The sequence below is a fragment of the Diceros bicornis genome, chromosome 13 (assembly GCF_020826845.1).
Source record: "Diceros bicornis minor isolate mBicDic1 chromosome 13, mDicBic1.mat.cur, whole genome shotgun sequence".
NCBI lineage: Eukaryota > Metazoa > Chordata > Mammalia > Perissodactyla > Rhinocerotidae > Diceros > Diceros bicornis.
In genome coordinates, this window is record NC_080752.1 from 7,662,193 (window position 1) to 7,687,798 (window position 25,606).

Below are 25,606 nucleotides of genomic sequence, written 5' to 3' on the forward strand. Positions count from 1 at the left end.
GACAAATCGCCGTGGCGCTGGAACTCAAGCATCGTGTACCGGCCTTTTCGTGGTGCACCATGGGTATGCAAATCGCCGGCGGCTCCGGGCTTGTCGGCGACACCAGCTGCCAGGACCGGGCGGGGTGGCACCGTGGGGACCCCTGGGCGCAGTTCTCCCTCTCTCCTGTGCGAGTCCACCCGGGAACCGCGCCCAGTTTGCCTGGAGAGGTAAGAGCGTGTCCCGCCGGTGCCGGGTGCCGAGTCCCTTACCGGGGCTGGGATTAAGTGTTAATCTCAATTGTTGAGGTTCAGTCCTATCATTCCATACCCACAAGGAACCCCTCGTTCTAGGGACAGAAGCGGAAATGTTCGAGTACAGACAGTCAGGGGCGGTGGGACCACGTAGGAGGCACACCATCACCCCTCCTGGAGGAGATGGCATTCAATTTATCTTGAAGGATGGTTCCTTCAAGGAGGGCTGGAAAAGTGTTCCCGGCAGAGGGAATGGCATATGCGAAATTATAGGCGGTGAACATGAAAAGTAATTCAGCCTGTCTAGAGTGTGGTGTGTCTGAATGAGGGTGTGTCTGGCTTGGCGCTGTAGCAGAGAGACCTGGGGTAATGGCAGCAGCTAGCCCAAGTTAGGCCTGGAAAAGGCTTGGATTTTGTCAGTGATGGGGGAGCCATGAAAGGATGTTGAAGTCAGAGGGCTGAATAGTGTGAAGTGCCACACAGGGTGGGCTGCTCTGCAAGCACTGTCCCCAGAGATAAGACTTGTGCCCGGAGTCTAGATGTGGTCAGTGCCCCAGGACTGACCACTCCTGGGGTGGTCTAACTCCACCTGGCTTGAATCCCTTCAGCTGCTGCCACACCCATGTTTCAGGGTTGTTCCCTAAACATGCAATCACAGCAAAACCTTTCAGCATAGCTGACATCTATACAAGCAACAAAAAGAGAGCACCTATGAAATGCTGAGTCATGTCTTTTTTTTTTGCTGAGGAAGAGTCACCCTGAGCTAACAACATCTGTTGCCAATCTTTCTCTTTTTTTCCCTCTTTGTGTGAGCTGCCGCCACAGCATGGCTGCTAACAAATGAGTGGTATAGGTCCTTGCCTGGGAACCGAGGAACTGAACCTGGGCAGCCAAGCAGAGGGCACCGAACTCAACCACTAGGCCGCTGGGCTGGCCTGCTAAGTCATTTCTTACATAAATGATTTCATTTAAACTTTATTTATTTATTTTTCCCCCCAAAGCCCCAGTAGATAGTTGTATGTCATAGCTGCACATCCTTCTAGTTGCTGTATGTGGGGCGCGGCCTCAGCATGGCCGGAGAAGCGGTGCATCGGTGCACACCCGAGATCCGAACCCAGGCCGCCAGCAGTGGAGCACGCGCACTCAACCGCTAAGCCACAGGGCCAGCCCTAATGATTTCATTTAAAATCCTGAAAGAGAAAGCACCCTACACGGTAGGCTCTAATCTTCCCATGTCACAGATGAAGACACCAAGGCTCAGTGAGATTAGCTAACCTTCCTCTGTCACCCAGCCTGTACGTGGCACAGTGGGCTGACATCTTTTGCACTATTCCAGCCTAGTGAGCTCTCCTGTTCCACCCAAAAGCCCCTCCATAGTGACCCAAACACTACCAGACCCAAGTCCAGCCTCCATCCCTTGGGTGTGCTGTATTCACCCCCTATTCTAGGTTCCAAGCCAACTACCTGCCCTTCTTAAGTCTTTTTAGGCATTTTAGTGTTGATTCAGCTGCAGTAGGCTTTTTAATTAATTTATTTTTTCACTTTTGGTCAGAACATGATTTTCTGGCCTTGGGCCTGGTAGGGTGGGGTGGGATCATTGCTGGTGAGTGGGTGGCTGGAGCCTAGGGTGTATATGTGTGTTAGTTGAGACTGAGCCCTGGAATAGTTGGAGAAGAGCAATAAAAGACCTCTCCCACCCGATGATCGGGCGATGCTCGGTACTCCAGCCCAGGGCTGTGGCCAGAACCTTCAAGGCCTCTGTACAATGGGGCTGTTCAAGCTTCACAGAACAAACAGCTTACATACAGTGCCTCACTGGTTGCTAGCACAACCTCAATTTCTGGACACTTCCCCCATCTGATTCCTTGGCTGGCTGGCCAAAGATGCCTCTGGGGCGCCAGGCAGACTGCTGACTTGTAGTGGCCTCTGCCTCGGTGGTTGGTCTGGGCATAAAACTCCTAAACTATCTCCCTAGTCCCTGCTGCCCCCATCTCTGCTTCAACTGGCCACTTTCCCAGTCTGCTTCCACCTCACCTCCCACCGGCTGTGTGGCTGTGCCCCTCCGCCCAGGCCCCTCACTTTCAGGGGCCGCCCAGGCCCCTGAAACTTCCTGTTTCAGGTGGCTGAAACAGGAAGGCAGGAGATGAGTCTGGATAGGTGTGCAGGGCTGGATTATGATGGCTCTGAAAGCCACACAGCAGGGTTTGACACCAAAAACATTTGTATCATTTTGTATACTGAGCACATCGCCTGGACTCTGTTACCAAGTATATGACCAATATGTGTTTGCTGAACATCGTCTTCACTTGCCCATGAATAAATAGACCTAAGTCATATGACAAAAATTTAGAACCTGGGGCCTTTCCCGCCCAGGACTAGAGTAACCCCAGGACCTTAGACCCTGACACCTCCACTTGCAAAGTCCCAACTCCGTCTGAAAGAAAAGCACCAAAGTCATTTGAGCTGAGTTCATATAGAATATATTTCACTCTTTAAAAATTAAACTTTCAGCATAGCTAATATCTACACAAACTACAAAAATAAACATCTTCATATAAATAATTTATGTGGTAGGAGGAGGGCAGGGGTTGCGAGTCTACCCAGGAGTCACCCAGCAGGGGGGCAGGAGGGTCCCTCAGACGTGGTCTGCTGGGGAGCAGCGGTATGGGGCGGGAGGGGACAGGGCTGCACTGTGGCTTGAAGTGCTGGCCTCTGCCGCAACCCGGGCACGAGCACAGAGGACCCGGGGGTGCAAGGCTGCTCCCAGCCTCGAGGGTGGCGGTTTTGTCTGAATATCAGGGAGGTCTGTGATGGCCGAGTCGGGGAGGGGACGCAGACAGACGGCAGCAGGGCTCTCCAGGAGTCCGCCCTGCACTCAGTAACCCTACTGTTGCTTCCCAGTGACTTCATGTGGCCCACAGGGGGTCTCCAGGCTTCAGCTGCTCTTTCACCCTGTAGTTGGACACGGTCCCCTAGAACCGAGGTTGCTGGAGCCGTTGGCAGCTGGTGTGGCAGCAGGGGGCCAAGTGGGCTCGTCAGAGGCGGGGTGGATGTAGGCACCAGGCAGTGGAGGTGGGTGGAGGGCCATGGTCATGGAGGCAGTCACTCTGGCAAAGCTCTGGGGCAGGGTGGTGGACACGCCCCATCGGAGCCGTCTTCCTCGTGGAGCTGGGGGGCTCAGGACCTCTGGGCTCTCCTTGTACCTCTGTACCACCTGGGGGAAGACACTAGCCCCAGTGAGCCCAGGAGCTACTGGGGCCGCAGTCCCCTTCAGCAGTGCCTTAGTGCCTCATCACGATCGTGGGGAAGCTGGGGTCCTTGCTGGCCTCCAGCGGGATATGAGAGCTGACAAGGGACAGGATAGCGAGGCCTGGGGCAAACCTGTACCTTGCTTTGGACCCCAAAAGGCTAAGGTGGATCCCATGAAGAAGCCAGGAGGGCTGAGGGAAAGGGACATGGTGTCTGGGCAAAGGGGGAGGCTACCACCTTCAGTTGGCGGCGCCTCATGGGGAGGGTCCTCATCAGCTGAGCCCTGTCTGTTGGCACTGAGGGCATTTCTGTCCCTTCCCTTGCCTGTCCCACCCTGTTCCCTGGGCTGGGAGCAGAGGGAGGGTGTGGTCACCTCCGGTGGGGGGCCCAGGATGGACAGCAGCACAGGCAGCAGCACGAGCCCATGGAGGAGGCCCAGGAGTGTGAGCACCGTCAGTACCATGAAGAAGTACCTGGGTGGGGGTGGGCAGTCAGCCGGGGCAGGCCCTGTCGCCAGCACGGGCAGGCCCTGCCTCCTTGCCCTGTGCCCTCCCCTACCTTACGATGAAGTCAAAGTTGGAACCAGCAAGCATGAGCAGACCCAGCAGCGTGGAGACGGCCCCATCCGTCACTGGGGCAAATGTGTGTTCTAGGGCATGGGCAGCCCGCAGGTTCCGGCCACCCTGGGTGGTCAGGAAGCCCTGGGGGGACAAAGTGGTCCTGCAGCTGCTCCTCGGCCAACCAAGGCCAGCTCATCTACAGTCCCAACTTCTGCTCCTCTATCCCCAGGGCTCACCCATGCCTTGGCCCACAGAAGGCCAGGTGAACCGAGTTCCTGGGAAGTGTCCAGGAAGCATGCATGAGTCCATTCAGGTAACACTGTATAGATGTGCCTAGTGAGACACAGAGAGATGCGCAGGATGGGTCAGCAAACTATGGCCTGTCACCTGTTTTTGTAAATAAAAGTTTGTTGAAGCACAGCCACACCTATTTACTTGCTTATTTTCTGTGGCTGCTTTAGTGCTACAATGGCAGAGTTGCAATAGAGACTCTATGGCCTGCCAAGCCTAAAATATTTACTATCAGGCCCTTTACAGGAAAAGTTTGCTGACCTCTGGTCTAGAAGGATGGACACCAAAGTGATAACAGTTACTTCTCAGGGTAGCATTTCAGAGGATTTCTAATTCTTTCTTGGTACTTGTCCATGTACAGACTTTCTTTTCCCCAGGGAGTGTATACTGTTCTTATAGTCAGAACCATAATAGGGCAATTATGGGAGAAAAAAGAAGGGAGCTGTTTGTGGGGTCTGGCCAGGTTTGTGTTGGTGCTTTCTGCTCGTCTGTGGCCCCCACCCCACCTCCCACTCCTCCGCCAGACAACACGCTTTGGGAGAGCCTGCCTGCTTCAGTCCTACCATCTCTGTATCGGTAGAATTCCTCCTTTACCCACTTGCTACCAGCTACCGTCCCATTTCTCTGATCCCCTTCACAGTAAAACCATCCAAGAGAATTGTTGATTCCCATGTTCTTACCTTCATTCTGTCCTTACCTCATTCTAGTGAGGTCTTTGTCCCCTCCTCTTTCTTAAAATGGCTGCTTACTTATTTATTCATTTACTTGTTTACTGTCTATCTCTACCCCTTAAAATATATGCTCCTTGAAGGTAAAGACTGTATTGCTATTATAGCCCCAATTCTTGAATTGTACCCAGCACATAGTAGGCGCTTGATAACCATCTCTTGTACATTGAATCAGCTAGCCCGCCCCTCCCCCTTGCCTGTGCTCACCAGAGCCATGTGGACCGTGAACTCGACACCAATGCCTACAGAGGCCACAAGGATCACCACGGGGATGGCGCTCAGCTTGATGTCCAGGAAACCCATGATGCCAAAGAGCTCTATGGTCATCATCGCCAGGATCAGTACCTGGGAAGGGCAGGGCTCACCCAGGGCTCCTGGGAGGAGGGATAACGGGATGGGGAGGGCAGGGCAGGGTGGGGGAGCCACGGGTCTCTCTAGCCCTACTCCTGCAAGGACTCACTATGAGGCCAGCTGTCCAGGGGTTGAGCAACAGCAGGGCACAGACGAGGAAAGTGCACATCAGCAGGATGCAGACAGCCAGCAGGAAGCAGCGCCGCAGGCCCAGATACTGCTCCCAGAAGAGGAAGGGGGAGCCACTGGGGTAGGCACGCACCCCGGCCTGGCCTGCCTCGGCACACGCTGCCCGGGCCCCCTCAATGGCCTCCACGAAGTCTGCAGTCTTCTGGAGGCCATGCAGTAGGAAGGGGAACTGGGCAAACTCCAGGGGCTGGGCCGCCGGGACTAGATGGGAGGGGGCAGCAGGGAGAGGAAGGGGGGGCCAGTGAGCACAGGGAGCAGTGAGCACAGGGAGCAGTGGGCAGGGCCTTAGGGTAGGGCCTGTGTGGGCCCAGGCCGAGGCTCTTGCTGGGCTCCCCCTGGACTCACTGCGAAGGTTCTCCCCGGTGGTGTCGTACTTGTCATGCAGCCACTCGGGAGGTGGGGGGTAGAAGTTGGCCTGTGAAGCTGCCAGACCCAGGGGGTCACTGCTCACCCACACGGTCAGCCCCAGGTAGAAGAGCTCAGGTGGAATCAGCCCCTCCTTGTCCACCAGCTTTCTGGTGGTCAGCTGCAGAGGCAGAGAGGGCTGAAGGCCTGGGCCCATGAGGCCTGGAGCCCCTCGGTGCTCCCTGACCCTTCCAGCACTCTCCCAACCTGGCTGAAATCCAGAGGCTCCTGGGAATCCCCAGTCTGGATGAGCAGCTTGTAGGCCAGGGCCCCATCCTCAGAGCCATTTCGGTACGAGTGGTGGGTGATGCGCCCAGAAGCCCAGTCCTGGTCAAATGCAGCCTGTATTCCTGGCAGAGAAGAGGGCAGGGTACAGTTAGTCTGTGGGCCCAGGGGCTCCCGCCTGCAGCAGCCCTCCCGCTTGTCTCCTCGCCTCTCACCCTGTAGCCAGTTGCGGTAATAGTGCAGCCAGGTGCGGGGTGCCTGCGTGGCAGGTGGGGGCAGCACAGCCTTGAGGGAACTGAAGCGCTGGTGCAGATCAAAGAGGGCGCTTTGGGAGTGGGCGTAGTCAAAGCCACCCTGTGTCACCAGGGCCACCTCGTACAGGGAAAAGTACCTGAGCTGGGCGCTCAGGAAGGCATGCTCCTTGGTGCCCCGAGGCACCACATCTGTCAGGGCCAGCCCATCCTGCACCAAGGTTGCTCCGTAGAGGCTCAGGCCCAGAAGAGCCCCAAAAAGCACCAACACCATGGCCTGTGGGAAACAGCAACTGAGCTGGAGGCCCGGGGATGCCCCCAGCCCTCAGGTGCTGGGCCACACCCTCTGCCCCTCTTGGGGCCCAGAGACACCTAAGCCTCTGCCCTGGCCCATCTCGACCTCCCCGGGCCTGCAGTCTCACCTTGGTGTGTGACTGGAGCAGTAAGGGTGCAAAGTGATAGCGGGCGAAATGCGCAAGATTCCAGCGGACACAGGGCAGGGACTTGCAGGCTGCCTTCTGCCTTGTCCCCCCCTCCTGGCCTAGAAGGTCCCGTGTGGACCCTCCTGGGCTAAAGAGCTCAGAGCCCAGTGGGTCAGAAGGTGGGGGCACCAGGTGGGCTTGGGGAGGCAGGATGGTGACCACATGCTGGCTGCTGGCTTCACAGTGGGCAAAGGCTTGAACTGTGGCAGTCAGGTGGGCAATGGCCACTGGTACTGTCCTATCCTCCAGCTCCTGGGGCAGAATCTGAATCACCCGAGCAGAGCAGGGGCTGGAAGAGGCAGAGAGAGGGGACGACAGGTCTGTGCCTGGAAATGCTGCTTAGGGGACAGGATGGGATAGGGCCAAGGGAGGAAGGCCTGGTGGGGTGGGGGTACCTAGAGAAGCAGCAGAGCACATCAAGGCGCTGGCAGTGGCGCCGGTGCAGGTCCAGGCTGAGGACCGCTGGGAAGACAAGCATCACGGCTACAAAATTGCAGCCAACCACTACGGCTGCCTGGGGGATGGACAGGAAGGGCACAAAGCTGGATGAAGCATGCCCCCAGCTCCATGCCCACCCTGAGCCCAGGCCCCATTCGTGAGGCTTCACCTGCAAAGAGAACGCCCGCAGTGCAGGGATGGGAACCAGGGCAGCCATGAAGAATGCGACCATGTTGTTGATGGACGTGAGTGCGACGCTGGTGCCCGTGCGCTGCAGACACTCACCTGTGCGCTCCTGCCAGGACAGGATGGGGGATGGGGGGCATGGGTCTTCAAGGTACAGTGAAGGGGAGGCTTGGGAACTTGGGATGGCAGAGGTAGGATAAGACCCACACGGCAGCTAACATTTATTGAGTACCACGTACGTGTCATGCATGTACATCTAAGCACTTGACTTGAATTATCTTACCAATAGTCACAACAACCCTTACGACACAAGCAGTATTATTGCCCCTGTTTATAGATGAGGAAACTGAGGCATAGAGAGGTTAATTACCAGTCCAAGGTCACCCAACCAAAAGGCTCTTAACCCCTATGCTGAACTGCCTCAGATGAGCCCATGCTGGAGGACGAGGCCTCACCTGAAAAGGGGTGCCCGGTGGAGCCTCTGTGAAGGCATGGGCCAGCAGGAATATGTCATCCACACCGATGCCCAGCGCCAAGAAGGGCAGCACCTGGAGGGGCACAGGGGCAAGCAGCTGGAGGAACTGAGTGGCTTGAGCTGTGGCACTCAAGTCTGCCCTGCAGTCCTGGTGTACCTGGGTAGTGGCAGCATTGAAGGTGATGCCAAGCAGGGCGCAGAGCCCAAGGCCCGAGGCCACTGCCAGGGCCACCAGCAGCACCCCGGCAAGGCCCACAGCACCCTGGGACTGGGCACAGTCCCATCGCAGCATTGTCACACAGGCGTAGGCCAGCTGTGGGGAGAGAGGGCACAGTCTTGGACAGGGGCTCCCAGGGTGGGCACCGAGTGGAAGTGGGGAAAGGTGCCAGGAGCAGGACTCACCATGAGCAGATAGCCTCCCACTAAACGGGCAGCACTGACTTCAGAGAAAGTGTGCAGGATGTCATCCAGGGTGGTGGAGGAGAAGGCGTGGATCTGCTGGGATGCATTCTCAGGCAGGGCCTCCTGGGCCAGCTGGAGAGACAGGGTGGATCTGAGGGGCAGGAGGAGGGAGCAGCCTCAGGGCATTGCCCTCGCCCTCCTCCACACTGACCTGCACAAAGCGCCGCTGCCAGGCCTGCAGCACTGTGCCAGCCTGCTCCTCACTCCAGCCGATGTCATGTGTCTGGTAGTCGCCCCGGAAGTGCTCATACAGCTGGTGGGGACTCATCAGCAGGAAGGTACTCTGCAGGGCCTCTGCCCTGGTGGGGGTGCAGGAGAATTAGGGGTCAGAACTGGCCTGAACACAGGGGGATTCAGGGGCTTTTGCCAAAGTTTCCTGGCATTAGAGTATAGATCCCCATGCCTGGGGGTTCCTGGCCAACTCCCAGGGGAGGCCCTACCTCAGCAGCTGTCCTTGGGGGTCTCTGGCCATGCCTCCCAGCAGCAGTTCCTCCTGCCAGTGCATGAACTTGTGGGAGAAGCCGTGGCAGCCCCCACTCAACTCCTGAGCCACATTGGGAGCCTGGAAGGGGGACAGGGGAGAGGTTTATTACTCAAGGCCCTGGCTGTGGATAACTGGCTGCTCCTGGGCTGGTACCTCCAGGAACCATGCCTCCACGGAGCTCTGTATTCCTGAAGTGCAGATAACAATTCTCCTAAGCCTCTTGCCTCCTCTGTGAGTGAACAGCTACTGTCCCGCAGAGAGGAGGCAACAAGAGGGAGCAGAGGCCTGAAAATAGGCTGCTGGGAGGAGCTGGCATAACGTTGGTGGATTTTGGAAAAAGGTCCACGTTCACAGGGCCACACAGGTACTCGGGAAACTAGGTCTGATACTCGTGCTTAGCTAATTTGTCCTCAGTTTCCCGGTAAAGCCTATTTTGATAAAGTCTGGCCTTTCTGGGCTTAGAAAAGGACAAAGGGATTCGTATGCCACTTGAGGGTTCCTTAGAAGAGCTGAATGGAATGGAATATTCTAGGTGTCTAGCACAGTGGGGGCAGGGTAACAATGTCCTGGAAATGGGGGGCAGAGCACAGAGCACAATCTGCTCTCTCCCAGAACAGAGGAACATGTGAGGAGGGATAAGGGAAGGAAAATCACCTTTCCCTGGCAGACGTGGCTGGAACCCACCTGCCTGCTGTGGTGGTTAGGGGCACTAGGTGGGCAGTGGAGGTCATCAGGGTGCAGACAGGGCCGTCCCATGTAGGCCTGGCCCACCTGTGCCTTGTCTAGCAGTTCCCGGAAGCCCTCAAGGGAGGCAAAGGGGCCCAGCTCCTCCAGCAGCTGCTCTGGATCCAGATTGGTCCACTGGATGTCGGGGCGGCCCCTGGGAGGAGAGCCCATGGTTGGTGAGAATCTGGGATCAATTCCCACCCTCCAAACTGTTGCTAGGGGACTCATGATCTACCCGACCCTCCTAGCTATGCATTTGTCCCTCCATATAGGTGTGCAGGGTTTAGCTTCCCAGAACTCCCAGGCTCAGCCCACCAGGCTGCTGCAGTGAGCTGTGGATGTGTATAACGGGCTGAGATGGACATCAGGACAGACAGTACTTAATACATGGAAAAGGCCCAGAGAAGTCCCACTGAGCCCCTTCCCAAGCCGTCTACCCTTGGTTCTAATACATAACCATATGGGCACCTGCCTGTAACAGGTTTTCTTTCTGGCCTTGGCAACAGCTTAACTGATCCCTAGCTAACTCTCCCTGGCAAAGTCTCTTTCTGGGGATCTTTTTTCTCCTTTGCTCAGATCTTACAGATCTTTGTGGTTTGTTCTGTCTAAATGAGACAGGTCTACTTTTCCTTTGGAGGTGACGAGAAGGGGGATGTGGATGTGGAGAGAGCCCCAGGGCAGCCCGTGCTCTGACCCTGGCCTGGGAGGTCATTAGGCCCCAGCTGAGGTTTTGATCATCATCTTCACTCCCACCCCTCCTTTCCGCTGGGGAAGTCCTGGCAGGAGACGAAGCAGGGCCCGGGAGCAGCTATGGTGGCACTCACGGCAAGTAGGCAGAACCCCCTTGGAGCTTGGCTCCCTCCCAGAAGCAGTCGAGGGGAGTGAGGATCACACACGGAAACAGCTTCTCAATCATCTGCCAGGGACATTCCAGGCCACATCAGTTCTGTTCCTGGGCTCCTTTCTCCACGACATTTGTAGGATGCCCTCTGCAACCCCCCATCTCCAGACTTTAGCCTCCCGGAGTCTCAGAAAACAGCTCAGGATACTCACCCGCTCAATCATTCCATTTTCAATTAGGGGAACTCCTGATTTGTAGCAGATTTTGTTCAAATCCCAGGACCTACAATAGCCAGGGGCAGAAGAGATCAGCAGAAGAGGGGGATTCCTGCTCCAGCCCTGCCATAGCACCTCTCACTCCCAGCTGCTCTGGGGCTCAGCCAGACTCACTTTCCATAGAGTGACACTTGCACTTTACTGGCGGTGAGGGCTGCCAGGAGGTGGAGGCCAAGTGCCTCAGGCGTGAGAACATTCTCCCCTTCCTGCCGCGGGGTCTGTATCAACATCTGGGAGGTGTATGCAGCTTCCTCCCCCAGCTTCTCCTTGGTGTAATGCAGCTCCTGGCTCACCCGGCTGCCCACTGCCAGAGCAGAGAGAGAGAGCTGGGAGGAGAGAGCCTTGGTGGATCAGAGCTCTGAGGGATGTGGGACCCTAACCCACTGAGGCCTCCTAGGACAAGTGGGAGAAGCACTGCTGAGAGAAGCCCCCACCTTCTCCCTGATGGCCACGCTGACTCCCCGGGCTCCTGGCCCTCTCCTCGGACTCTGGAGCTCTGACAGGGAAGCAAGAGGTGTCAGCTGTGTGGCTCTATGGAATTCTTGTGTGGTCTAAGGTTTAAGCATGAACCAGGTTGGCTGTGTTTGGGACAAATAACTTAAAAATAAGCTGGGCCAGCGGTGGCGTAGTGGTTGAGTTCATGCGCTCTGCTTTGGCGGCCCGGGGATAGGAGGTTCAGATCCTGGGTGCGGACCCACGCACTACTCATCAAGCCATGCTGTGGTGGCATCCCATGTACAAAATAGAAGATTGGTGCAGATGATAGCTCAGCGACAGTCTTCCTCAAGCAAAAAGAGGAAGATTGGCAACAGATGTTAGCTCAGGGCCAATCTTCCTCACCAAAAATGAAATGAAATAAAATAAAATAAAAATAAACCTATGAATTGTTTAAAAAAAAAAAAAAAAGCTGGGCCAGGCTGGGATTATGGGGGTGTCCTGGTAAGGGAGCCCTCACTCAGTCTCTTGCTGCTCTGGCGGGGAGGACAAGCAGGGACAAAAGGGCCAATACGGAGGCTGCCATTGAGAGGGTCTCCTAAAAGAACAGGTCTAGGGCTGGGCCTGGTTCCTAGTCCAGGTTGCCCCAGGCAGTGATTTATATCCATAAGCCTTTTTGCAAACTGCTCTGCAAAGAGGGTTGGGTTGAGAGAGCCTGGTAATAATGGGCTCTGCGGTGACATAGGAGAGGGGGAGGATCAGACAGTCTTTCAGTGTGATGCTGTCAACATATTGCTTCCACTCATGCAAGAAGTACATGGAATCAGCTCATGTACTCTGGCAGAGGTGACATCAAAGTGGGCCAAGGGAGGGGGCTGGCCCTGTGGCTTAGCAGTTAGATGCGTGCGCTCCGCTACTGGTGGCCCGGGGTTCGGATCCCGGGCGCGCCGACGCACCGCTTGTCTGGCCATGCTGAGGCCACGTCCCACATACAGCAACTAAAAGGATGTGCAACTATGACATACAACTATCTGCTGGGGCTTTGCGGAGAAAAAGGGAAAAAAAAAAAAAAAAGTGGGCCAAGTGGAAGAAGGGGTTCCAGATCCCTTTCACCAGTCTCACTGTCCCGACCATGGGGAATCCCAGTGCCAGGCCTGCCTTAGTCTCCTTGATTTTAGCACCCCTCAGTCTCCTCGATTTTAGCAGCCCTCAAGTCCAGCATGACGCTGGCCATGGAGTCATGCTCTGTAACTGGGGCCCGCGGGAGGCAAGGACGCTGTCAGGGGATGTGACCTGACTGTGGTTTGGAGGAGAGCAAGAGCCAGTGCCAAACAATCCCAGAGGCTTTGTGGACTTGGTCTGGTCTTAGACCCAGTTTGCTTCCACCTGTCTGGGGCCTCTTCCTAGTGGTCACTCCACCCCTAGGGCCTACATATACTCTTCTCTTAGACTCCAGCCTCACCTGGGATCATCATGCTCCCCAATCTCTTTTTCAAACCCATATAATCTCCTCACTCATGAAAGCCCCAAACCCTTGGTAACCCCCAACACAGATTCACCCCTATGCTCACATACCCCACCAAGTCACATTCCAGGCCCTCCTCTCATAAAAACAGTCTCACACAGCCGTCCTGCCTCCTCCACTGACATATTCCACCTACTCTTTTTCTTCCTTCCCTGACCCCTCAATCCTTCCTCAGGCCTGTACTGGAGTGTTTACTCCAGCAGGCTTAGGCCAGAGCTACCACGAAGAGGGACAGGAGGGGAGGACAGAGATAAGCTCCCCATAGTATGTGAGTTTGCTGAGCGGAAGGAGGCATGGGAGAAGGAAGGAACCCAGAAAGAGCTAATAAGAAAACAAGAGAAAGAAACACTGACAATTTCAAATAAAACATCAAAGAGAATAAAGAATCCTCAGAAAAAATGAGGAAGAGAACAAGATAAACCTCGGCTGACAACAATGATGACAGACATGAGGACAGAGGAACTGGATGTCCTATGAGGGCAAGAAGAGCAGGTGTAGGGAGAGCACAAAGAATCTGTGCAGACCCTGCTTTGAGCCTTGCCTCTGCTACTTAGTCTGTGCTTGGGGCAAGTTACTTAGTCTCTCTGACTCTCCAGTTCCTCATCTGTAAAATGCGAACAATGCCTCCCTTGGTAGAATTAGAATCAATGCAAGCAGAGTACTTAGGAAATTGCCCAGCACACAGTAGGTACAGATACAGAATTATCATTCAGTAGTTGCTGGGAGAGAAATGATGTGACAGAAAAATGAGAAAGAACTGGAGAATAAAAAGACTATAAGTAAGTGGGGAGGAAATAGGAGAACAGGGGAAGGAGACAGTAAAATCAACACAATTGTTAAAAACTTTGGTGCCTTTACAAAAGGGAGAATATAATTGGTTAACCAGTATGGAAAAAGAGTCCACCTTATAGGTAATCCTGTAAATGCAAATTAAAACAGCAATAAATTACCATCCATCAAATTAGCAAAATTTAAAAAATTGGTAGCATTTATTGCTAGCTTACAGGAGTGCACTCTAACCTACCACAGGAGTGTAATTTGGCACAATATTTGGGGGAAAGCAATACTGCAATATATATCCAGACCCTCAGAAATGTTCATACTCTTTGGTCCAAAAATTTCACATGTAAGGGCCTGTAAGCTATTGTAGGGACTCAGGCTGTCCCTGAGTGAAATGGGAAACATGGTAGGTTTTGAGCAGAGAAGTGAGATGACCTGAGTTTTTTGGTCACTTAATATACTGTGGAGCTGAGTTGTGAATGATGAATAGGAGTTGGCCAGGGGAAGAAGTCAGGAAAAGGTTTTCTGGACCAACTCTGTGCAGGGAACTGTCAAAGGCTCAGCGCTGCTGGACTGCTAAGAGTGAAGCAGAGACAACGCTGGAGAAGCAATCAAGAGTTAGATTACAGAGAGCCTAGAATATGTGCTAAGGAGCTGGGACTTGATTCTGGAGCCCCCCCAAAACCTGTTAGAAAGCTGTGCAAAGGCTCTAAGCAGAGGACTGACTTGCTCAGATTTAGATCCACCACCGGAGGGCAGTGCAGAGGCAGATTTGAAGGTGAGGCCTACAGAAGATCACTCGTTTACCTCTCTAACAGACCTTGATTTCATTGGCCATCTTCTGAAAGGCCTAGTGACTCAGGGCAGCTGGGCCCCTCCCCAGCCTCAGGAAGTGAAATTTGATTAGTCTAAGTCAATCACAGTTATTCCATTGCCTTGGCCAAGTGAAGGATTTAGGCATAGGATGCTACAAACAGTTCTTGCCAAAGTGACCAAAGAGGAGGTCGGCTGGGGGGCTTCTGGTAAATTTTTCCTCACTTTCAAAAAGGGACACAAGACAGAGATGACTTCCATTTTCTGCCACTGCAGCAGCCACTTTGGGACGAGGAGGTGATAAGCCTGAGGACAAAAGCCCGACATGCTGAAGAAGGCAGAGGATAAAGATAAAAAGAAACTGAGTCCTTGCTGATGTCCTTGGGTTCCTGAATTAACCATCCTGGAACTTCTCTACTGTCTACTGCCAGATTTCTTGTTACAGGGGATAATAAATCAATCTTCTTGCTTCCTCCCTCCCTCCTTTCCTCTCCTTCTCTTTCGTGTGGCTAAAAGCGTTCTAAATGTTACACTCAGCAGTGTACTGCCAGAGACTGAAAAAGGCCTCAACTAGAGCAATGGCCATCAGGGTGGAAAGGAGGGGTCTGTTGAGAGGGGTTAAGAAGGAAGAGTTTGTAACTGATTAGATGAGCAAGAAGAACTGAGGCTGACTTCCAAGGTTTCAGCCTTGGGTATTTGATTAACCAACTGATATGTGGCTGTCCCCTGCCTTCTGAATAGAATATATGTTCCTTATCTTCAGGAACAGCTCCAATTTCAAACCATCTCTATCACTGCTTGTGTAAGTACTAGTTGGGCTATCTGTTGTGATTTTTATTTTAAAGAACAATCTATCTCTGAGCCCTTTAGCTTTGAAACTGATCAGGAAGGACAAGTCACATTTCAAGTCTCTCCATGACAAAGCTGGAGAGGACCCTGCACTCTGTTCCAGAACTCTGATAGTCAGTGTCTGTCTTCTTCTTTTGCTTCCTGTATTAGCAAAACGGGAAAGGAATAGAGAATACCCCTCAGACCTCACCTTGATCAGCAACTCTTGGCTTCCTCAACTACACAGAAGGCTCAGCTACAGATGTTCAGAGAAAAGATCAGGTCAAGACCACCACTTTTACCTCATCCCCAGCCCTAGCCAACAAAGGACAGAGTGGTGTTCTGAAATAAAGAAAAAAGGGCTAACATCCTCTTCTATCACCTCCTCCAAAGAGCAGCAAAAATCTAGTGGGATCTAGCCTGTGCTATGCTGGAGTGTAGGAGAGAGAATGAGGAAACATGGAGGCTCAAGTAGTTTTGGAGAAGATCTGGAGACTGGAGGAGGAAGGGGAGGGAGACAGCTTCTATTATGGCAGGAAATCCAAGAGTCATTTGGGACCACCCACACAGCAGTGGTGTGGGTGGTGGTATGTGTATGTGTGTGTATGCACATGTGTGTCCTGGGGCTGGGGGCAGGAAGGCAGGCACAGAGAAACATCTGCTTTGGACCCTAGGGCTGGCCTAGAGTGTGTATGTCTGTGAGAGTCTATAGAGGGCTGGGGGTAGGGTGGGGATGGGGTGTGGGAGCCCAACAGGCAAGCAGCCTCCAAGAAACATCTGCTCTGGATCCTAGGGCTTGTCAACATTTGAAATAACTCAAAGTTGTGAGACTCTAACCTGGGACCTGCCTTTGGGTGTGGGCCAGGGCTGGGGGAGGTTTGGGGGAGCTCACAAATGCACATTTCCCAGGAAAGAACACAGGGGAGTTTGACTCTGTTAAACAGCTGACATATAAAACCAGGGCCCAGGAAAGAAGAGAGTTATGCTGAAATTATTAATAAGAAATGATTTTTATTTAATGCTTCCATTAGCAAGTGAGGATTTGGTCCTATCTGATCTTGCCATGCCTCAAAGTGCAGATTCTCTGCTACTGTTCCACTAAATGGTTGCAGGGGCCGTGGGTCATGGGACCTGTCCCCGGAGGCCTGCCAGATGATGTACTCAGTTTCCCCAGGCCTCCACTTCTAACTTTTCTGATTCTCCTGGCCAGATGTGACCTCTCCTCTCCTTCTCTTATACAACATAATCATATTCTGCTCTGTGTTATATTGTGTGTTATATCCCAGCACATATTTTACTTTCCTTGCTACTGAAAGATGGGTCTTGTTTCAGTTGCCTCTGCAAGCCCTGCAGTGCAGTAAAAAATACACACAAAAGGTTAGCAATAAAGTGCGTGCACTCCGCTTCGGCGGCCTGGGGTTTGCAGGTTCGGATCCTGGGCGCGCACCAACGCCCCGCTTGTCAAGCCATGCTGTGGTGACGTCCCATATAAAGTAGAGGAAGATGGGCACGGATGTTAGCCCAGGGCCAGTCTTCCTCAGCAAAAAAAGAGGAGGATTGGCATTGGATGTTAGCTCAGGGCTGATCTTCCTCACAAAAAAAAAAAAAAATGACCTCTTTATGGGCTGGCCTGGTTATGCAGCGGTTAAGTGTGTGCGCTCCGCTGTGGCGGCCCGGGGTTCGCAGGTTCGGATCCTGGGCGTGCTGTGACGCAGTGCTTGTTAAGCCATGCTGTGGCGGTGTCCCATGTAAAGCAGAGGAAGATGGGCACAGATGTTAGCTCAGGGCCAATCTTCCTCAAGAAAAAAGGGGAGGATTGGCATTGGATGTTAGCTCAGGGCTAGTCCTCCTCACAAAAAAAAAAAAAAAAAGGTTAGCAATAAATGCTAGATAAACATACACACTCACAGATAACTATTCTATATACCTATTCACAGGACTCCATTATCTACAGATGTCCATTTACAGTTTGGGAGGGAGCAGTGGTCCCAGATGCCCAAGTTCTGGCAGGCAGGTGCCCCCTCTAGACCTAGAGCCAAGCCGACTCGAACTCAGTAGCCAGTTCCTCACCCCGTTCTTGTCTTGGGCTCCCCATACCCAAGTAGCTATGGCCAGTGTCCACAACTCACCTTCTACCCAAAGCTGTTCTAGATCTGTCTCAATGATGGCCACACGGAGGCCCAATGCCAGAGCCCCAAAGGCCAACAGTCCCAGGAAGAGCACTTTGCCACAGTGTCTCTGGATCCCGCAGCCCAGAGAGAAGAGCAGGCTCTGGAAGTAAGCACGAAGCCAGAGTGGGATCTGGGATGGAAAGAGAAGGGTCAGCCAGGCATTACTGCAACGATGCATGCAAGTCTTCCCTTTTCTCCTTATGTACACCCTCAGTCAAGCCCTGGCTTCTTGGTTTCTGGATGCAGGACAGCGAGGACCTACACAGACCCAGGCCCAAACATGCAAAAAGATTTAACTCCATTTCCTGCCCCCCACCCAATATACACCTGAGGAAGGCAAAAACCTGTTTTCTGAGAGTAGGATACACACATATATACAGTATACATCTGTTTTCAGGTGGACACAGAGGTGAACCCACGGACACACTCACTCTCACCAGCCAGATGCCGAGGAGACGCAGACAGACAGGCAGACACACAAACAAACCTTTCCCAAGAGGGCGATAACACAAGGCACTTAGAGACATCACACCTTGCAGAGGCCGAGTCACAGACCTGGGGTCTCTAGACCTGGTCCTGATTTTCCGTCTTCCCCTCCACTCACCTGGGGTGCTGCCGATCGAGCTGGGGGTGCGTAGCCCGGGGGCAGCTCCCTGAGGAGCGGCGGCCGAGCCATGCAGGCAGGGATGGGGGGCGTGGGCGCCCCCAACTCGCGTTATCGGGGAACGCCCATAGGCTGGCCTTGGTGTCCCTGTACCGCGGGGCGCCGCGTTGGATTCAGTGGGGCCGCTCAGGAGCAGGAGCGGGCGCGGGCGCGGTGCGGGTGTGCACCGGTGGCTGTGAGAGGGAGGCGTGCAGGGGGTGCGGCCGGAGTGGGTCCCGCGTGCCCGCAGAGCTACAGGCCCGCAAAGCCCGGCATGGCTCGAGGAGGCGACCGCAGTGCCGAGGAGGCGCCTGTAGCCCCAGAAAAAGGGAGCGGGCCGGGGCGACGCCCTCCCATTGGCTGAACGGCCCGCAAATTACCCAGAGTCGCGCGGCCGGATCCGCTGCTAGGCAACGGCGCCGCGGGAGACCACCCAGGCAGGGCCACCCTTCGCCTTGCTTCCCCGCCCACCCGGGGGGCCTTCGGGGAGGAGGAGGGAGGGAAATCCCGGAGAGGCTTGGCGCTGGCCAAGTATAAGTCAGGCCAGGCCAATGCTGAGACAGGGTATCCGCTGGCCGACCAGCCAAGACCCCAAGACTTCTCCTTTTCACTCTTCCCTGCCTCCATTCTTGCCCTCTTCAGTCCACTCTCTCCACTGAGGCCAGAGTCATCTCTCTAAAACGCAAATCTGATGATGGCTCCAAAACACAAAGCCCACTTAGAGCACAAGGCCCTGGGTGGCCTAACTCAAGACTTCTCTCCCATAGTTCCTTCATACCCAACCCGTGCTTCTTCCGGCCCGCAGAGCCGCCTGTAATTTCCTAAACGCACCGCATTATTCCATGCGTTTCTGCCTTTGTGCAGGCTGTGGCCCTTGTGTCTTGGCAGACAACCTTCAAAGCTGACCATGAATCAATTACCTTCTCTTGGAAGCCTTCCCTGATACACAGCTCCCTGCTGACAGATAGTTGCTTCTTTCTTTGTCCTCCTTATAACACTCAATTTATATATTTATTATTGCATTTATGACACAATTTATGTACTTCAAAGTCCACCTCCCTCACTAGACAATAAGTAGTGCTCAGTAATTGTTGAGTGAGTCATTCAGAATTGCAGAAATCAGGGTGGAAAGGACTGGAAACAGGGAATAGTTCCTTTATTAAACTTTCATCAACTAACTGTTGCATCTGAAGGTGCTGTTTCTGCCAGGTTCCTGACTGATTGACCCTGAGTGGCAGAAGAGGGTAAAACCAATATCCTAACATGTAAAGTTTGGAAAAGAGAAAAAGAATCTCCAATAAATTCATTGCTCTAACACAACTAGTCTCATCTCTGGCCAATTTCTTGGTCAGTTCTTCCAGACTTGTTTATCATTATGTCATAAACATTTCATGTTACTACATATTCTTTGTATCAATCATTTGAAGAATGTTCTTAGGACAGATTCCCAGGAGTGGGGGTGTTGGGTCAAAGGTATGAACATTTTTATGGCTCTTGCTACACATTGCCAAACTGCTTTTTGAAAACTTTTGTCAATTAACATCATCTCCAGAGCCTCTGTCCTGGGGAAAGGGAATCTTTCGGCTGAGGGCATGAACACTTAACAGGGTTGCCACTTCCACTGATCCACCATTCATCCAGCAAAATGCGTGTGGAGGCACTAGTACATGTATGATGCTGTTGGCCAAGTAGTCACTGCACATTAAAAGCAGCATATGTGCATAGCAGTTTCTTCCCATCATAGAGGAGTGGGTCCTGTTGAGGATAAAGTATTCCCTCAGCAGTTTTCTGGAAATAGAAATAGCCTCTAAACTAGGCTGTATGGGCCCCTAGATTGCTCTTGGGGCTACAGCTAAAGATGGGTATGGCTCGGAATCAGCACGGGTGTCATCAGAAGTGCAAGTAGCGAAGATTTGCTGTAAGTAGCTCTTAAGATCTCCTTCCTTCTTACCAGGCTCTGCAAGACATAAAGTCCATGGAGAAATCGATTTGTAATTGCCTGGGCCTTGGGACTGTGCTTCCAACGTAGGCCCACCATTGCTAACAGCTGTGGTGAAATATAGCATTTCTGTGGACGCTTCCAGGGCAGGGCCTGCCTGCTGAGAAAACTTCTTGCCACGTAGGCCAAAGACCAGGGTGGGAGAAATTGGTCTGCAGTTCCAACATTTCCAACCCAGGGCATCGTGCTCTCTGGCTGCTCCAAGCTCCAAAATGACCTTTCTTCTCCCCAGCAAAGTGATTTCCTGAGTACAGCTGACCTCAGCCAGGGTGAGCTAAAGCCACAGACACCAGGGAACAGAGGAGGAGTAGAGGCTCCTCTTTTCTCTCTACAAGCAGCCTGCATTACTATGGGACAGCCTGGTTCACTGTCATTTCCACTGGACCTAGGTTTGTGTTTTGGGCACAAACCAGAGAAGTTCTCCAAAGAATACCAAAGGAGAAAAGCAACTTAATTAAACCCATTATCACCAAGGAGTAAATCTCATTACTGATTCAGGAGACAAATATGCCTTTAGGGTCTCTTACATGTCTACCCCCTTGGCTAAACTGTGGGGTTGCGCGGTACCTGCTTTTTACAAGTCATAGCCTAAGGGGAAGCACAGAGACCACAGGGGAAACTACTGTGAGCTGGTGTACTCAGGGAGGTTTCTAGAAGTGAGAGGCATTAGATGGGAGAGGTGGGAAGATGACATGGTTCAAGGTCTGCATCTTTCACTTACCGGCTATGAGATCTTGGACAAGTCACATAATCTCTGACATTGACATAAGGATTAAATGAGACCAGAGGTGAAACACACACACACACACACACACACACACAGAGTGTTAGGGAACATGACCAGCCTGGCTTCAGGGTAGGCTCTATGTGGGAATCACTAGAGGAGCCAAGGCAGACCTTTCCCTGGCATTCCCTCAAGCTTCTCACTTTCCACGCTTTGGGCTGGCTTCTGTTATCTGGGCCAGGCAGAGTCAATGACCCCGAGATGTGGAGGAAGGAAGCAGGAGCCCTGGCAGCCCCCCACTGCCACCCACTACGTTTAGGGGCCAAGCCTGGGAATGTACGCCCCATCCCTATAGGCAGCTTTAGGCCAACGGCAACTGTCAAGTCTCTAGTGCCAGAGGCTGCAACCACAGATCAGAAAAGTGCCTTTCGCCTTGAGGGTGGGGGAAGGAGAGAGGCTAAGAATCAACGCAGAATCTCCCCATTTGCCAATGACAGAAAAGCCCCTGATGCAATCCTTCTGGGTGGTGCTAGACAGCTCAGGCCGAGGACAGGTCATCCTGGCCTCCAGTAGAATGTGTTCTCCCGCCCAGCCTCATTCCCTCCCTGTCAGCTCCATCAGAGCTGAGCTCTCTAGACCTTCTGTTTGGGTGGTCCTTTCCACATCCCTCTCCCCCTTCCTCAGACACATTTAACTATTTAGAAAGCAGCGCACAAAGGCGTGGCTTATGTAGCTCCTTAGGAGTAAGGATGGCTATGGATAAAGAAAGTATACCCTCAGGGCCGGCTCCGTGGCTTAGTGGTTAAGTGCGCGCGCTCCGCTGCTGGCGGCCCGGGTTCGGATCCCGGGCGCGCACCGACCCACCGCTTCTCCGGCCATGCTGAGGCCGCGTCCCACATACAGCAACTAGAAGGATGTGCAACTATGACATACAACTATCTACTGGGGCTTTGGGGGAGAAAAATAAATAAATAAAATTAAAAAAAAAAAAAAAGAAAGTATATCCTCTGCACTTCTCTGGAAATAGAAACAGCTTCTAAAGTAGGCTGTGCTGGCCCCGAGATTGCTCTTGGGGCTCCAACTAAAGATAATTCTCCCCTCTCTCCACTGTGGATGGGACTGGGATCTGAAGAGTAATGTGCTAAAGGACTGGGAAGAAGTTTGGCCTCTAGCCTTGGGAAAAGCTTAGAAGGCGATCTTGGCAGTAAGTCCCCTTACAGGCTCAGGGAGCTCTTGCCAGCAGGTAGAGATGAGGTGTTACTGGGGGAGGGAGTTCCTGGAGTAGTAGCCATCAAATTTTGTCTGACTTGGCAAGCTCCCAGAACCCTGTTTCTCAATACCTCCCCAGAGTCCTTGAAGGCCTCCTTCCTCCTTTCCTCCACTTCCCTCATGGAGCATCACTGGGAGAGGCAGGGTAGATCCAGTCAACTCTTTTGCCTATCTGGCTCTTGTGGCTTCTGTCCCATGGAGAGGTGGCTGGCCACTGGACATTCAGTTGCTCACTATATTTCAGACATACTCAAAACCTCTGTAGCTGCTGCCAAAAGGAAACAAAAACTGTCCCTGCCTTTTGGCAGAGAAGTAGGGGTCTGAGAGAGGGGACAAAACCTGAGAATGGGAAGGGCCTCTATTTTTTATTTTTTATGAGGAAGATCAGCCCTGAGCTAACATCCATGCCAATCCTCTTTTTTTTTTTTTTTTTTTGCTGAGGAAGACTGGCCCTGGGCTAACATCTGTGCCTATCTTCCTCCACTTTATATGGGACGCTGCCGCAGCATGGCCTGATAAGCAGTGCTGCGTGCGCACCCAGGATCTGAACCCAGGCCACCAGCAGCGGAGCACGGGCACTTTACCGCTACGCCACAGGGCTGGCCCCCAAGGGAAGGGCCTTTAAAATTCACTCAGTCCAACATTCCCATTTTGCAGATGGGGAAACTCAGGGACAGAGGAGAGGCAGTAATTTGGCCAAAGCCAAACAACATTCCAGGGGGTAGATCTTCTTCCATCCAGGCCAGACTGTCCCCAGCATCATCTGGGCCTCACAAATTTAATTTCAGTTCCAAAGGGGACCATCTTGGCCTCCACCACAGCTCTTTATCCCTACCTCCCCCTCAATCCTATTGGTTTCAGCCACTTCTCCTGGGCCATTTCAGCTCCTGTCTGATTAGGGCAGACTTTCAGGAACCTTGTTCTGACCAGTGGGAGGAATGTTGAGCTCTAGAGTTCCCAAGAAGGCTGGTGGAGTTGGAGAGCCTCAGGGTAGGAATGCTCATCTAGTCTTTCACAAATTCAACAAGAAGAACACTAGGATCAGGCAAGATTACTCAAATGAACTTTAGAGCCTTCAGATTTTTTTTTTTTGTGTGAGGAAGATCAGCCCTGAGCTAACATCTGTGCTAATCCTCCTCTTTTTGCTGAGGAAGACTGGCTCTGAGCTAACATCTATTGCTAATCCTCCTCCTTTTTTTTTCCCCCCCAAAGTCCCAGTAGATAGTTGTATGTCATAGTTGCACATCCTTCTAGTTGCTGTATGTGGGACGGCCTCAGCATGGCTGGAGAAGCGGTGCGTCAGTGTGCACCCGGGATCCGAACCTGGGCCACCAGCAGCGGAGCGCGCGCGCACTAAACCGCTAAGCCACGGGGCCGGCCCCAGAGCCTTCAGAATTTTTTTTTAATAATTTTTATTTATTTATTTATTTTCCACCAAAGCCCCAGTAGATAGTTGTATGTCATAGCTGCACATCCTTCTAGTTGCTGTATGTGGGACGCGGCCTCAGCATGGCCGGAGAAGTGGTGCGTCGGTGCGTGCCCGGGATCTGAACCTGGGCCGCCAGCAGCGGAGCGCGCGCACTTAACCGCTAAGCCACGGGACCGGCCCAGAGCCTTCAGATTTTTGAAGCGATGTAGAAACCAGTATTTCAAATCATTCTTTATAATTATTGCCACCCACAGTGAGGACATCAAGAGAAACCTTTACTTTGATAATTCTAGGAGGTGAAATCTCACCCCAGGAACCACTTTTATCTTCCAGCAAACACCTGCAGATTGTAAAAGCAGTGCAGGGAGAGGCAAAAGCAGAGTGCACATGTGTTTGGGAGTGGGGGTGGTGAAGGGAATGTGGATAGGACTCCAGAAGGGCTGCAATATGGAAATCTCATTCCTCAATTAGTCTGTATAATTAGGATATAAAGGAGTGCAGCTGGGGAAGAGTCAGAAAGCATTTCAAACCATGATATAGGTTCCTGGCTCTTCCTTACCAGGTTGAACAGACTTTCCTAAGGGGAGGTGAAAAGGGGACTGGCTTCTCAGACTACAGCTTTCTTTTATTGCTCTTGCCTCCACTAAAACCTGTGGGGATAGGCTTGCTGGTTAGGCAGGGGCTACCTCTTGCCTGCTTTAAGAGTCTCCAAGGGACAATAGTTCAGTTGGAGAAAATGGCTAGAGACTAGGAGGATAGGGAGCGAATGGCAGGGTGTAGACGGAGAGGCTGGTGGCAAGGGCTGGGAACCTGTGTGGCAGGAATGGGAGAAGGGTAGTAAATCCTGGGCTGAGGCTCAGGGGCCAGGCTGCCCGAATTGGCAACTGCAGAGGGAGTATCATGTGCAGAGGTGGCACTGCCAGCAACTAGGCTTATGGGACTAGAAAGCCTGATTAGGGTCAGGGACTGAAGCACTCTCAGGTCCTCTCAGGTGGGAGATGCTTTTACAGACTAGACTAGGCCAGCCAGTAAGAAAGTAGCCTTCCTAGGAGCTTTACCATCGGACAGCTGCTGCCCCTGCGTGAGAACCTTGGTACACAACAGCTAGGCCATTGTGTCCTATCCTGTTCCACACACTTGCTCTAGATGGTCTTTATCACACAACTCACGAACACACACCGTGTATCCCCGGAGCCCACCTGACGTGGAGCTTGGGACTAATCCACAAATCTCCAGCATGCCTTTGGGAGCCCTTCTTTATTGGGAAATAAATACAGAGTCAAACAGGTGGGCCAGCCAACATCTGTAGTTCTGGGGGCCAAGAGGAAGGAGTCTGACTTGCTCAGAACTCAGATCTCCATGAGCTGGTCATTCCCCACGATCACCTCATTCACTCGTTTGGCTACAAAAGAAAAGGAAAAGGTTGTTTGAGAATTGGCAGCAAAAGATCTCATTTCAAACCCAATTACTTCTTTTTTTTTGAGGAAGATCAGCCCTGAGCTAACACCCATGCCAATCCTCCTTTTTTTGCTGAGGAAGACCGGCCCTGGGGTAACATCCGTGCCCATCCTCCTTCACTTTATGTGGGACGACGTCACAGCATGGCCTGACAAGCGGGGCGCCGGTGCGCGCCTGGGATCTGACCTAGGGCCGCCAGCAGCGGAGCGCGCACACTTAACCGCTACGCCACGGGGCCGGCCCCAAACCCAATTACTTCTAATTCTGTGTCGATAAACATTTATTCCTCTGCTATGTGACTCTGCTCTTAAGAAGCTCTTGGGAATACAACTTGCCAAAGGAACTATGGGAGAAACAGCATCTTCCCACATAGGAGGGGATTGACTCTCTATACGCCTGGCTTTAGGGAGACTTCACACATAAGGGGAACCTTATAAAAAAAAATTTTTTTAATTTTTATTTATTTATTTATTTATTTTTTCCCCCAAAGCCCCAGTAGATAGTTGTATGTCATAGCTGCACATCCTTCTAGTTGCTGTATGTAGGACGCAGCCTCAGCATGGCCGGAGAAGTGGTGCGTCGGTGTGCGCCCAGGATCCGAACCTGGGCCGCCAGCAGCGGAGTGCGTGCGCACCCAACCGCTAAGCCACGGGGCCGGCCCTGGAGCTGGGTCTTAAAGGA

General features: G+C 52.8%; 2 protein-coding genes and 1 long non-coding RNA gene across 15 annotated transcripts in view; 1 reads left to right on the forward strand and 2 right to left on the reverse strand.

Annotated features, from left to right (window-relative positions):
- Nucleotides 1-19: 19 nt before the first annotated feature.
- LOC131412553 (uncharacterized) lies at nt 20-14,877 on the forward strand. The gene is made up of 2 exons (XR_009221809.1): nt 20-209; nt 14,681-14,877. It is a non-coding gene; the product is annotated as an uncharacterized LOC131412553 (long non-coding RNA).
- Nucleotides 2,915-18,426, reverse strand: PTCH2 (patched 2). Of its 11 annotated transcripts, XM_058552227.1 has the most exons (22): nt 18,008-18,419; nt 17,362-17,533; nt 10,966-11,155; nt 10,789-10,858; nt 10,560-10,651; nt 9,694-9,889; nt 8,966-9,087; nt 8,677-8,824; nt 8,466-8,597; nt 8,221-8,376; nt 8,044-8,136; nt 7,572-7,697; nt 7,360-7,478; nt 6,905-7,253; nt 6,447-6,759; nt 6,214-6,356; nt 5,947-6,127; nt 5,522-5,802; nt 5,269-5,406; nt 4,041-4,183; nt 3,856-3,955; nt 2,915-3,447 (listed from the first exon to the last, which is right to left on the reverse strand). In XM_058552227.1, the coding sequence occupies exons 1-22, from the start codon at nt 18,077-18,079 to the stop codon at nt 3,181-3,183; spliced, it is 3,603 nt and encodes a 1,200-aa protein (XP_058408210.1). In that variant the 5' UTR covers nt 18,080-18,419; the 3' UTR covers nt 2,915-3,180. The 11 variants fall into 11 exon arrangements, 10 of the variants coding, with proteins under 10 accessions (XP_058408210.1, XP_058408205.1, XP_058408206.1 ...); XM_058552222.1 differs by having other exon boundaries at nt 5,522-6,127; nt 8,044-8,376; nt 18,008-18,421; XM_058552223.1 differs by having other exon boundaries at nt 3,376-3,955; nt 5,522-6,127; nt 18,008-18,424.
- Nucleotides 18,427-24,705: 6,279 nt separating this feature from the next.
- EIF2B3 (eukaryotic translation initiation factor 2B subunit gamma) overlaps nt 24,706-25,606 on the reverse strand; it is a 143,110-nt gene continuing 142,209 nt past the window's right edge. For all 3 annotated transcript variants that reach the window (XM_058552232.1, XM_058552233.1, XM_058552231.1), the window contains exon 12: nt 24,706-24,869. In XM_058552232.1, the coding sequence (XP_058408215.1) occupies nt 24,817-24,869 (53 nt within the window). In that variant the 3' untranslated portion in view covers nt 24,706-24,816. The remainder of the gene's footprint in view (nt 24,870-25,606) is intronic.